Source organism: Paroedura picta, chromosome 1 (assembly GCF_049243985.1).
Source record: "Paroedura picta isolate Pp20150507F chromosome 1, Ppicta_v3.0, whole genome shotgun sequence".
Classification (NCBI taxonomy): domain Eukaryota; kingdom Metazoa; phylum Chordata; class Lepidosauria; order Squamata; family Gekkonidae; genus Paroedura; species Paroedura picta.
The window spans coordinates 129,680,719-129,693,418 of record NC_135369.1 but is presented as its reverse complement, the minus strand read 5'-3'; the positions used below and the strand labels follow the sequence as shown (position 1 = coordinate 129,693,418).

At 39.3% G+C, this 12,700-nt stretch overlaps 1 protein-coding gene and 1 long non-coding RNA gene across 2 annotated transcripts in view; one reads left to right on the top strand and one right to left on the bottom strand.

Annotated features, from left to right (window-relative positions):
* Positions 1-12,700, top strand: part of LOC143820633 (uncharacterized) — a 54,678-nt gene that overhangs the window by 1,674 nt on the left and 40,304 nt on the right. The gene's annotated exons all lie outside the window — the stretch shown is intronic.
* The window catches only part of FBXL4 (F-box and leucine rich repeat protein 4), a 56,839-nt gene that overhangs the window by 42,148 nt on the left and 1,991 nt on the right, over positions 1-12,700 (bottom strand). Inside the window, exons 2-3 of the mRNA XM_077303670.1 lie at positions 2,493-2,603; positions 411-1,009 (exon numbers count right to left, since the gene is read on the bottom strand). Coding sequence (XP_077159785.1) covers positions 411-901 — 491 coding nt within the window. The 5' untranslated portion in view covers positions 902-1,009; positions 2,493-2,603. The remainder of the gene's footprint in view (positions 1-410; positions 1,010-2,492; positions 2,604-12,700) is intronic.

Sequence of the window (12,700 nt, the reverse complement as noted above, 5' to 3'; positions counted from 1 at the left end):
ATATTTTTGTTGCTAGTGAAAAATATACAGACATGATTTAGACTAGTTAGCTGCTTCATTAAGTATGAAGGATTCTTGAGATTATGTGCTTGTTCCCTCCCTACTCCCTTTACATGCTGCCTGGTAATTAGACTTTTGTTTTCTCAGAATATCATGATTTGTTATCTGAATCATAAACTATGACCTTTTTTTTTTACCAATGAGTCAGGATTCCAAATAGAATAAAACCTTCTGACTAAGGAGTGTTACAGATGTACCAAAACTATAATTCAGACCAAATATTTATAACCAAAAGGAATTATATATATGCATTTTGGAAAAATCACGCAACCATCTGAATAAATGAACTTCTATAAAACAGTTTCAGATACCATCAAAAGGAAAGCAAAATAAATTAGCTGAGATTTTACCTTACATCAGCTGGCAGATTTTGGGAATAAGGACTTGCAGAACATGCCAAAATCCTAACAACAGAACCAGGGTGGTAAGTTTCCAAAACATGTACCGCTGTAGGATAAACTTGTTCCTCAAAAGCAAGCTCTACATAGTCATGACTATGAAAGTTAGGTGGTGTTCTTGTAAAAGGTAACCGGGCACTAGGACACAATTCCCACCAAGTTCCATAAGTTCTAAATACAGCTGTTTGTGTAAAATCACCAGAGCTAGGGTAAACATTAGGAACTCCAGCCAAATTCCACATAGTGTATGACATACTATTTTCACTACCATAATGGGAACTAAAATCCAATACTTCTTTGGCATATTGGACTAATTCAACATTAATAGGTGAGGGTCTGCTTGATTCAATGGCTCTCCGATTGTTCATCAGTTCTCCTCTTGTAGCTGTCCTGGCTCGGCGCCGAAGATATATATAGTAAAACATGCTCAGAACTGTTAACATGAGAAATGCTGGTGATGTCGTGAGCTGTACTGTGAAGTTGTCAATGGTCAGCTATCTTCTAGAGATATGCACTAATACTTTGCAGGATTGTTTTTAAAAAACAGGCACCTGAATAAAAACAAAATAACAAAACATGGTCAATATAGAAAACAACATCAGAAACAAAGTTTCTTTTACTTGCTGTAATTGCTTTGCTTTATGTTGACACTGTAACAGATAATCTATGGCATCACATTTTAACAAACGGTACTAAAATATATATCAAAATACAGAATGTCTCATGATTTTAAAAAGCTTTCAACTAGAGTGTAGCCACCACTTACCTGTCTCAAGGGTAACTGTGAAAAACTATGAATTTCAGTATCATAATCTTAAATGTTTAGTTCAAAACACTCCCAACACCTTTTGCAAGAAGTATAGAACAGTTGCAAAACACAAATTGAATGTTGGAAAACAATGCTAGAAAAGGAATTTTTGATACAAACATTAGGAAGCTAGTTATGCAGACAACATATTGAATGCCGTTCTGCAATTCCATACCTCATCCATTACCTGGACTAGCGAACCAATGAAAGTTAAAGGCTTAATTAAATTTGCATGGATCAGATATTCTGTCAGTGACATACAGAGGCAGTACAAATCTCTCAGCCTCACCTACCTCACAAGGTGCCTGCTATGGGGAGATGAAAGGAAGGCAATTTTAAGCCACTTTGAAACTCGGTAAAAAAATTTCTTGTAAGTAATACTACCAAGTTTGAAACATTTGTATTTAAACTGAAGAAACCGATACAGTAGTACGCAATTCATTAGCCTTTGTTGACCCATTTGCTGATATAAACAGAATTATCAGAAAACAGCAAAACATTCTCTTTGGACACATTGAGCCAATTTCTGATCAATTACTATTTTACAATAAGAACAAACCAAAAGTCTGCTTTTTCCCCAGTGGCTATGGGGTAGTGGAAGGGGCAGGAAATGTCCCCGGCTCTTTCCCTAAAGCATATAACTTTCAGTTGTGCTTTGCAACTGCATCTGGCACTAATCAGGTACTGTAGGACACTGTAGGCCACTATTTAAAATTTTGTCCTTGAAAAAAGTCACTGGCACACAGACAATAAGATCTGGCTATATGCCAACATTACTAAGTTCAAATGAATCTAATGCAAAACAGTAAAGAAAACCTTACTTTGCATTATCTTCAGTTTGCAATAGCTTTGTTTACTCTCAGGAATGGCAAAATGTAGTTAAATCCAACTGGCTATATGGCAGCATCAAGTTGGGGGAAAGCAGAAGAGACCAACAATTTGAAAGCTTACAAATGCCACCACCAACTGGCATGCAAAGAGAATGTCAGGCAAAGAACCAGTGCTAGAGAACCTCACTGGTTGGGGGTGGGGGAGAATGAGGCACGTGGATTCCATTTGCAGGATGTAAAGCTTTTTCTCTGAAAGCCCTCATTACCACCACCCACTTCAGGTCAGACCTAACCAAAACATTAAAAGAAAACAAGCAAAAGTTGCCTATCCACCACAAAGCCTTTGCACTGTCAGTTACAGAGTGCTCACTGATAACAAGGTTTTAGAGCACTTACCCCAACAATCAGTAGACTCAAAAATAATATTCAACTAAATCCACAAAATCTTAGTTGATTTCCATATACCCAACTGGTACAAGAGGGTGGGGGGAAATCTTTACAGTTCATCTGTAAAACAATAATTGTTGAGTTAATCTGTAAAACAATGATTGTTGAGTTAATGTAGAATATATGTTCAGAAATGCGATTAGATAGATTTACGGAGGATAAATTTATCAATGGCTTATCATTTGGGTACTAAGCCTCTGAATCCCAGAGGCAGGAGGCAACATTTGCATTCCTTGACGTGACAAAGGGGCGAACTAGCCTATGGCAGAGGCACGATGATGGGTCTTTGCGCAGTGCCAGTATCGTAGCCCATGAGGCAGGAGGCAACATCAGGGGAGGACCTTGGCCTTTATGCCCTTTTGTTGGCCTTTCAGAGGAACTGGCTAGACAGGATGAAACAGGATTCTGGATTCGATGGATCACTGGTCTAATCCAGGAGAGCTCTTCTTATATTTTTATGTTTTAGTTTACAGATGTTTGATGTGCTGGGTACACATAACAGTCAGCAAAGTTTAGTTATATCCTTCTTGGGTAGTAGGAACAATACTGTAGCTGCTCAAATATACTCCCATCAATCAATGACACTGTTGTAGAAACAGATGATCTTTGCAAGCTTTGTTGCTATTGTTTCAATATTAGGTTGTTTTAATTGGGGCTGGGGATGTTTTATTGTTGATATTGGATTCTTGTTTTTATTGTCTTATTGTGAGCCGCCTTGGGCCAGCAGCTGCCAGGAGAGGCAGGGTATAAATAAATGAACAAACTAACTTTTGCTGTTGACTATGCAGTTTACAGTAATTACTGTAACAGTTCAACAGCCCATGAAATATTTGTGTCAACATAAATCTCTTTACCGTTATAGTTTCAAGACAATGTTTATAATATCTCCAAGGATTTTAACAAAGTGCATGAAAACAGTTTTTATCAGCATATCTGTCCATAACCCATTCCTGTAACAGATCATTTTTCAATAGTTCAGGAACTCGACCTGTGTACATAAAGTTGTTATAAAAGGCTTGATGTACGTAGTTATGGCCATGTGTTTTGATCCAAAGAATTAGGACATGTCCACAAGAGACAAATGTAGTGACCGCTCAGTATCATTTTACACATGTTCAAACACAAGCTTTATGAAAGTAGCCTTGATCAAACAGTCTAACCACAGGAATGTTGTTTTACTACGCTTAGCCAACCTATCCAAATGTGAGAGCAAGGTGCCAAATTCATTTAGATATCATTTAGCTAAACTGTAAGCATTTCATTCACAACTCTGCATAATACTGTAGGCAAATTTCTTTTTAGTGACAGTTGCAAACATACATCTCTGAACGTATTTTAAAGACTTCTGCTAATCCTGAAAATCAATATGAGATACTGCAAAATGTACCTACAGGTCTGGAAATATAACTAAAGATCCCAAAGTATTTCTAAAGTTATGTACTACAGCTTCTGAGGTGCAGTGATACATAGTAAAATAATTTAATACAGTAGTACTGAAGTCCATAATATATATTCTTTGCAACGTGATTAAACATCAGGTCAAGATCTTACTTTAATTATGAGAAGCAAACATCAAACCATATCAGTCATGAAATAGTATACAGTCTAGAAATAGTGCAATGTGCATGGCGGCCATGGGTTCCATCTGCCCCCCTCCCTCTTTGTGATTTCTATTGGGGGGGGGAATGGATTGTGGTTTGAATTGTTTTTTTCCACCATTTCTTTCCTTGATTTGTGATTATGAACCTGTGTTTTATGTCTGGGGTTTTAATGGGAGTTTTACTGGAGATTTTATTCATACTTTTGTAACGCGTCACGAGCCAATTGGGAGTGTTGGGTAATAAATTGAAATAATAATAATAATAATAATAATAATAATAATAGTGTATATGTATATGTATATATATACACACACATATACTATAGTATATATATAAGTAAATATGTATATATAGAATCATAGAGTTGGAAGGGGCCATACAGGCCATCTAGTCCAACCCCCTGCTCAACGCAGGATTAGCCCTAAGCATCCTAAAGCATCCAAGAAAAGTATGTATCCAACCTTTGCTTGAAGACTGCCAGTGAGGGGGAGCTCACCACCTCCTTAGGCAGACTATTCCACTGCTGAACTATTCTGACTGTGAAAATTTTTTTCCTGATATCTAGCCTATATCGTTGTACTTGAAGTTTAAACCCATTACTGCATGTCCTCTCCTCTGCAGCCAACAGAAACAGCATCTTGCCCTTCTCCAAGTGACAACCTTTCAAATAAAGAGGGCTATCATGTCCCCTTTCAACCTCCTTTTCTCCAGGCTGAACATTCCCAAGTCCCTCAACCTATCTTCATAGGGCTTGGTCCCTTGGCCCCAGATCATCTTCGTCGCTTTCCTCTGTACCCTTTCAATTTTATCTACGTCCTTCTTGAAGTGAGGCCTCCAGAACTACACATAGTACTCCAGGTGTGGTCTGACCAGTGCCATATACAATGGGACTATGACATCCTGTGATTTTGATGTGATGCCTCTGTTGATACAGCCCAAAATGGCATTTGCCTTTTTTACCGCTGCATCACACTGCCTGCTCATGTTTCGTTTACAATCCACAAGTACCCCAAGGTCTCGTTCACACACAGTGTTACGTAGAAGCGTATCCCCCATCCAGTAGGCATGCTTTTCATTTTTCTGACCCAGATGCAGAACTTTGCACTTATCTTTATTAAATTGCATCTTGTTCTCATTTGCCCATTTTTCCATTGTGTTCAGATCTCGTTGAACTCTGTCTCTATCTTCCGGAGTATTTGCCAGTCCTCCCAATTTGGTGTCATCTGCAAACTTGATGAGTAGTCCCTCCACCCCCTCATCTAAAGGTAAAGGTAAAGGTATCCCCTGTGCAAGCACCGAGTCATGTCTGACCCTTGGGTCATGTCTGACCCATGTCTGACCCCTGACGCCCTCCAGCGTTTTCATGGCAGACTCAATACGGGGTGGTTTGCCAGTGCCTTCCCCAGTCATGACCGTTTACCCCCCAGCAAGCTGGGTACTCATTTTACCGACCTCGGAAGGATGGAAGGCTGAGTCAACCTTGAGCCGGCTGCTGGGATCGAACTCCCAGCCTCATGGGCAAAGCTTTCAGACGGCTGCCTTACCACTCTGAACCACAAGAGGCTCTTACCCCCTCATCTAGATCATTAATAAATATGTTAAAAAGTACCGGGCCAAGCACTGAGTCCTGAGGTACCCTGCTACTCACCTCTCTCCAGTCTGATGAAACACCATTGACAACAACTCTTTGAGTGCGGTTCTCTAACCAATTCCCTATATACTTACATATACTACAGTACATATAAACATATACTAGATATTAAGCCTGCTGTACCAAAAATACAGTGGGTGCTAGCGGGGTGGGTGGATGTATGGGTAGAAGAAAGAAAGAAAGAAAGAAAGAAAGAAAGAAAGAAAGAAAGAAAGAAAGAAAGAAAGAAAGAAAGAAAGAAAGAAAGAAAGAAAGAAAGAAAGAATGGTCGCTGTCAGCCAAAGGCGGGCCAGGTTGGGGGGTGGGCAGGTTGGGAGGTGCTTCGTGCCTCCCGACTCGTCAGTCTGGGGGCAAGAGGCCAATCGTTGCCCCCCATCCCAGACCGAGCACCCCCCCACACACCCCTTAGCATTTTATTTATACCGCTCCCGCTGAGTGGTTTAAAAATACTATGTGTACTTATGTACTATATGTATACATATATATGCACATACAAACACAAATATACATACATACATACACAAATACACATATGCACACGTACATACTACAGTGGTATATATACTACTCCATATATTTATACACATGCACCTATACATTACTTTGTTGTTATTACATTCAAGACAGGGGATAGGGGTTTTAAGTGGTAACATTTTTTTTATAATAAGATAAAACTGAAATAATTATTTACAATCTAAAAATATTTTAACCAAAAATAATTAAAAGCAATGTTTATAAATATTTGCAGTTCATCCGAATATATAATATGAATGTACTCTGCAATTACCAAGAAATATTAACATACTGTTTTATTAGCATACCTCTTAAAAGAGATGCAGTGGATTTTTGTGCAACATGTCATGCACTGGACTTGAATGATGTTTGTATTTCTAAGCCAAAGAGTTACACACTTCTAAGTCCACTGAGATGGGTTAATTAAAGTGACACACTACTTTGTTGTTGTTGTTAGGTGTGAAGTCATGTCTGACCCATCGCAACCCCATGGACAATGATCCTCCAGGCCTTCCTGTCTTCTACCATTCCCCGGAGTCCATTTAAGTTTGCACCTACTACCTAGGTGTGCACTAATATAAAAGGTACATAAAAAGGATATAGTAGGATCTCTTTTTGTCTGTCCAGCTTTTCCACTATTAACATTTTTCCATGAGGGAATAAGGAAAGGGCGACAGCATAAGTTTTTTGCAGATTTATTGGATCTTGTGCACATTTTGTTCAAACACCAAACCAAGATCTATCAATAACAGTTCACTTCATCATCCAACAAGTCTGACTGAATTCTCATTCATTTTCATTTTGAATTCACATAACGGTTTCCAAGTTGAAGTGTTAAACCAAACAGCAAGCTAGTCAGCTTCTAATTTTGCTGACAGGCCACTTTTCCTGGAGTGAAACATTGTGAAATGATCTGTTCTTAAATCCTGTTGCTATGGATAAGTGCTTAACCAGGTCCCTCCCCTATCTCTAAACTGGACTGTCAAAAGAATCCTGGATGCCACTACCTATGATGATAGGAACTACCAGATTTTATAATATTTAAATTCATACTGCTTCACTAGAAAATTAATATTAATATGTTCTTAGCTATATATTTATTTCAGTTTTCTCACTAAGTTTGTAAATACAAAACAAGGTGGGGGGGAAACAATTAATAGCAACATATCCAAAAATACATTTTCTTGGGAAGCTATCAATTCTGTAATGTTATCCCATTATTGCAGATTTGAGGCAGGAGGACAGAAAAAGTAGGTTCCACAAGTAAGGTCATCAGTTGAGGGGCTAACTACATTTTGTTGTATCCTCTCTGGGGCCTGGTTATCAGATAAGTTCCAAGTCCTCAATGCCGAATTAGGGTAGGGGTATGTGCAGAAAGAGGATTGAAGCCCCCCCGGGGCATTTTCCAGGCCCGAAACAAATGGGGGGGGGCTATTTGTTCAATGAGGAAAATACACGTAGAGGTCAGGTGCACATTATTTATTTATTTATTTATTTATTTATTTATTTATTTATTTATTTATTTATATTTCTATACCGCCCATTTCTTTGCAGCTCTGGGTGGTTTACATTGAACATTATATAACTTACATGGAACGATATACAGACTGTAACATCAACAACTTTCAAATAAGGCATCAAAAGATTACAAAACCACATTTATAATATATAAAAAACAATTAACAGTAACATTGGGAGGTTAATTCTTTCAGTCATGGAGGGGGGTGTCTGGGGGCTCAGTAGGTGTTCTATGTCAGTCAGACTGCCTGGTGGAAGCGAATGCCTAGTGGAAGAGCTCCCTCTTGCAGGCCCTGTGAAACTGTGGAAGTTCGGGCATGGTTCTGATCTCCTCAGGGAGCTCGTTCCACCAGGTGGGGGCCAGGACCGAGAAGGCTGTGGCCCTTGTTGAGGTCTGACGTGCTCCTCTGGGGCCAGTGATCTGCAGCCAGTTGGAGGTGGTGGACCATAAGAATCTTCTGGGGGTGTAGGCAGGGAGGCGGTCTCTCAAATATACTGGGCCCAAAGACGTATGGCTTCTCAAATACACGTATGGCCTTAAAGGTGATTACCAGAACCTGATCCAGAATTCAACTGGGAGCCAGCCAGGTTGTTGGAGTACCGGCCGGTTGTGGGATCTCCATGATGTTTTAGTGAGAATCCTGGCCGCAGCATTCTGTACCAGTTGTAGTTTCCAGATCAAGGATAAGGGTAGGCCTGCGTAGAGCAAATTGCAGAAGTCCAGCCTAGAGGTGACTGTCGCATGGATCACTGTGGCTAGGTGCTCTGGGTCCAGGTAGGATGCTAGTAGCTTGGCTTGGCGGAGGTGGTAGAATGTCAGCCGTGCTACCTTTGTGACCTGGGCTTCCATTGCAAGGGAAGCATCCAGGATCATGCCCAGTTTCCTGGTAGAGTGCATTGGTGATGCACACCATCCAAGTTGGGCAGACGCGCTTCCTCCCATGGTCCCTCCCTACCCTATCATAGGACCTCCATCTTTGTAGGGTTGAGCCTCAGGCAATTCTGCTTGATCCATTTTGTTACTGCTTCCAGACATCTGGCTAAGGGTTCTGGGGGAGAGTCAGGGTGGTCATCCATCAGGCGGAAGAGCTGGATGTCATCCACATATTGGTGGCAGCCCAGCCCAAACCTCCGCACCAACAGAGCCAGAGGGCGCATAAAAATGTTAAATAAGACAGGAAAGAGGACTGTTCCTTGTGGCTCCACATGTGAGCTGGTGTTGGTTAGATACTCTCTCTCCTATCACTACCCTCTGTCCGCGGTCCCGGAGGAAGGAATTCAGCCATTTGAGGGCCGTTTCCCATATTCCGGTGTCGGCTAGGCAGTGAGCTAGGAGCTCATGATCTACTGTGTCAAACGCTGCTGATAGGTCTAATAGTATGAGCAGCACTGACCCGCCTCAGCCTAGCTGGCGTCAGAGGTCGTCCGTTAGGGCGACTAGCGCTGTCTCCACCCCATGTCCAGGCCAGAAGCCCAACTGAAATGGGTCAAGGGCTGAAATTTCCTCCAGGAATGCAGATATTTGGTCCGCAGCAGCCCTTTCAACCAACTTCCCCAGAAACACTAAGTGCAAAACAGGGCGATAGTTGTCAGGCTCCTGCATGGCCAGAGATGGTTCGTGAGTAACAGGCATACCACTGCCTCTTTTAATCCCTCCAGAAATTCTCCTGTTGAGAGGGAGAGGTTAATTATTTTCCGGAGGGGGGCTCCTATTCTTCTGTCTGTTGTTTTTAGGAACCATGATGGGCATGGGTCTAGTGGGCAAGTGGTTGGCCCCGTTGCTGCTAGCATCCTGTTTCAATTTTTTGAAATTTTTATTTTATTTTTATTTATTTATTTCTTACATTTATATAGAGCCCTCCCTTGCAGCTCAAGGCAGCTTACAGAGAACATGTAAACAGTGTGACAAATCCAATATAAGTTTGGTAACTACATCATCAATAACAACTTCAAGAACCTCAACAAGAACAACTGAATGTTTGATTACTGTCAACCGTTAACCTAAAGGCTGGTAATATTACTATGGTTGCTTGCAACCCTCACAGTGTCCACTACAAAGGACAATCATTACTTAAAAGTACAGGCACTACTTTTTGGAACATTTTAACCCAATCTTTTATTATATCATATTTTTTAGATTTCAGATTTTTCTGCAAATCTGGAATTTTAACTCATGTCTGTACAAACATGTGTCTGGTTTATTCATGGCCATAATTTAAATATTAACCAAAAGGGTCATGCTGAAAATTAGATAAATTGATAATATAGTCAAAATATTATTTTTCTATGGAGATTATCTTTACAAGTAGAGAACATGAATGTCAGTTCAAAAATAATCATTCAAAAGCTATATCTATCCTGCAGACCAAGACTTCCCCAAAACCTGCTCATTGGTAAGTGTTATTAAATCTTAAAGGAAAGCCAAGTTCAAAGAAAACAGTGAATTGGCTGACAAATTTAGAAAAATTAACTAGCTGACAAATGAATTGATTTTATTAACTGTGGAATATTAAACCATGTTTTCATATTAATTAAACAGGACTACATTATTTCTTCTAATTACTTCCTATCTAAACTAAACTATATGAAATTCACACTATTTTACCCAGTCACAATATCCTCTCAGTTTTTCTATTATAACCCAAAATACATCTCTGTTCCATTTCTGCACAATAGTTCATCACTCAGCCTTTTACCATCTCTTTCCTCTTGATACCGTACAATAAGGTAATCAGATTGCCCCACTTTTGGAGGGACATTTGGGGGTATATGGCAAATTGTACTTATGTTGAAATTAAATATATATATATATTACAATACTATTTTTGCATTCTATGAAACTTTTTGTTGCTCCATGTAGACCAAATTTTTAATCAAGAACCCTCCCGGGTCAATGGTGTCCCGCTTTACCAATGTTAAAATCTGGTCACCTTACCGTACTAAAAACTGCTGAAATTCTTTCTCTAACTGCTTTAATATCATTGCTCTCTTCACTGCCTTGCACTCAGTCTGAACCTCTCACCACATCACATGGGAAGGTTTGCACAACTATAGTTCCCCCAAAAGCCTATTTAGTAGTAATTGATCTCTCTTATACACACATTCCTTCACCTCCTTATTTGCATAATTAAGCAGTATATTACAGAATGTTCCAAAAATTAAGTTTCAATCAAGAATATCCATATATTAAAATTATGAAGATCCAAGATCCAAATTTAACCTTATTAAAATCTAACCACAAGGCCATTTAAAATGTGTTGAAAAAAATACTGACAACTTTATGTCCAGTGAGAAACGAAAGTGCTACACAGCAGCTTAAGCATGTACCTGAAGGTACGCCTCTCTGCATATGCACCCCCCCCAAAAGAGCTCTACACTCTGCCACCACCAACCAGCTAAGGATTCCTGGCCTAAAAGAAGCCCACTTGGCCTCAACCAGGGCCAGAGCCTTTTCTGTCCTGGCACCCACCTGGTGGAATGAGCTTTCGGAGGGGATCAGGGCCCTGACAGATCTAAAACTGTTCCACAGGGCCTGCAAAAGGGAGCTCTTCCACCAGGCATTTGGTTGAGGTTGACTGGAATTAGTAACATCTGCAGGACCCTTGAACCTCCCTCCCAAGAACCCATATACCTGAACCATGGACCTGTCTGAACTGTTATAAATTAGACTGTTACCTTCAGTTATGGTTGCTATTGTTATATTGTTACAGTCCATTTATATGTCAAGTTTAAGGTGACCAGATTTTAACATTGGTAAAGCGGGAGACCACTGACCGGGGTGGGGGTTCTTGATTAAAAATTTGGTCTATATGGAACAACAGAAAGTTTCATAGAATGCATAGAACGCAAAATAGTATTGCAATATACATATTTTTTAAAATTTCAACATAAGTACAATTTGCCAGGTGCCCCCAGATGTCTCTCCAAAAGTGTGGCAATCTGATCACCTTAGTCAAGTTATGCAGAAAAAAAGTTTTATGTATTCTTTATGTTACATGTGAACCACCCTGAGCCTCAGGAGAGCGAATAGATAGATAGATAGATAGATAGATAGATAGATAGATAGATAGATAGATAGATAGATAGATAGATAGATAGATAGATAGATAGATAGATAGATAGATAGATAGATAGATAGATGATAGATAGATAGATAGATAGATAGATAGATAGATAGATAGATAGATAGATAGATAGATAGATAGATAGATAGATAGATAGATAGATAGATAGAACAACAATACTCCTTAAGAATAGTTTTAAATTGCCAAGCAATTTGCAAAAAAAGATGCTACCATCTGTTGGTTTTTTTGCTCTTCTAACTTATTTACTTTTTAATACAATTTATACTCTACTTTTATACTTAAAAGCAGTCAGGGCAACTTAGATTAATTATATAAAACAATAAACAATATTTACAATAAAAAGTAGAGCAATTAACAATACAAAATTACACCAACCAGCAACAAACAGCATGGCTGCCACCACCACCAAAAAGACCAACCAAAAGCTCAGTGTCCTGAAAAACTGCAACAATAATTAAATCTCCCCAAAATCACATAGCACTTTTAAAAAGTCAATGAAAGAATAAACGTCCAATGAAAACCCCACAATAAAATAATTCATTACCAAGAGGATACGGAATCAGCCTAACCTTCTGCAAAAGAATACAGATAAGGTTCAATATTCACCAAAGCAAAGTGAGATAACAGCATTGTTCTGCTTGACAAAATTCAGGATAAACAAAATCTTCAATGACTACTGGTCTCTTAGAAAGCATTTGGTGATTGGTAAGTTAATAAATAAATAATATTATTTGGGAACTGCAACATAAGTGCCTCATGTTGTTTCACTAATGCACACTCAAGATCACT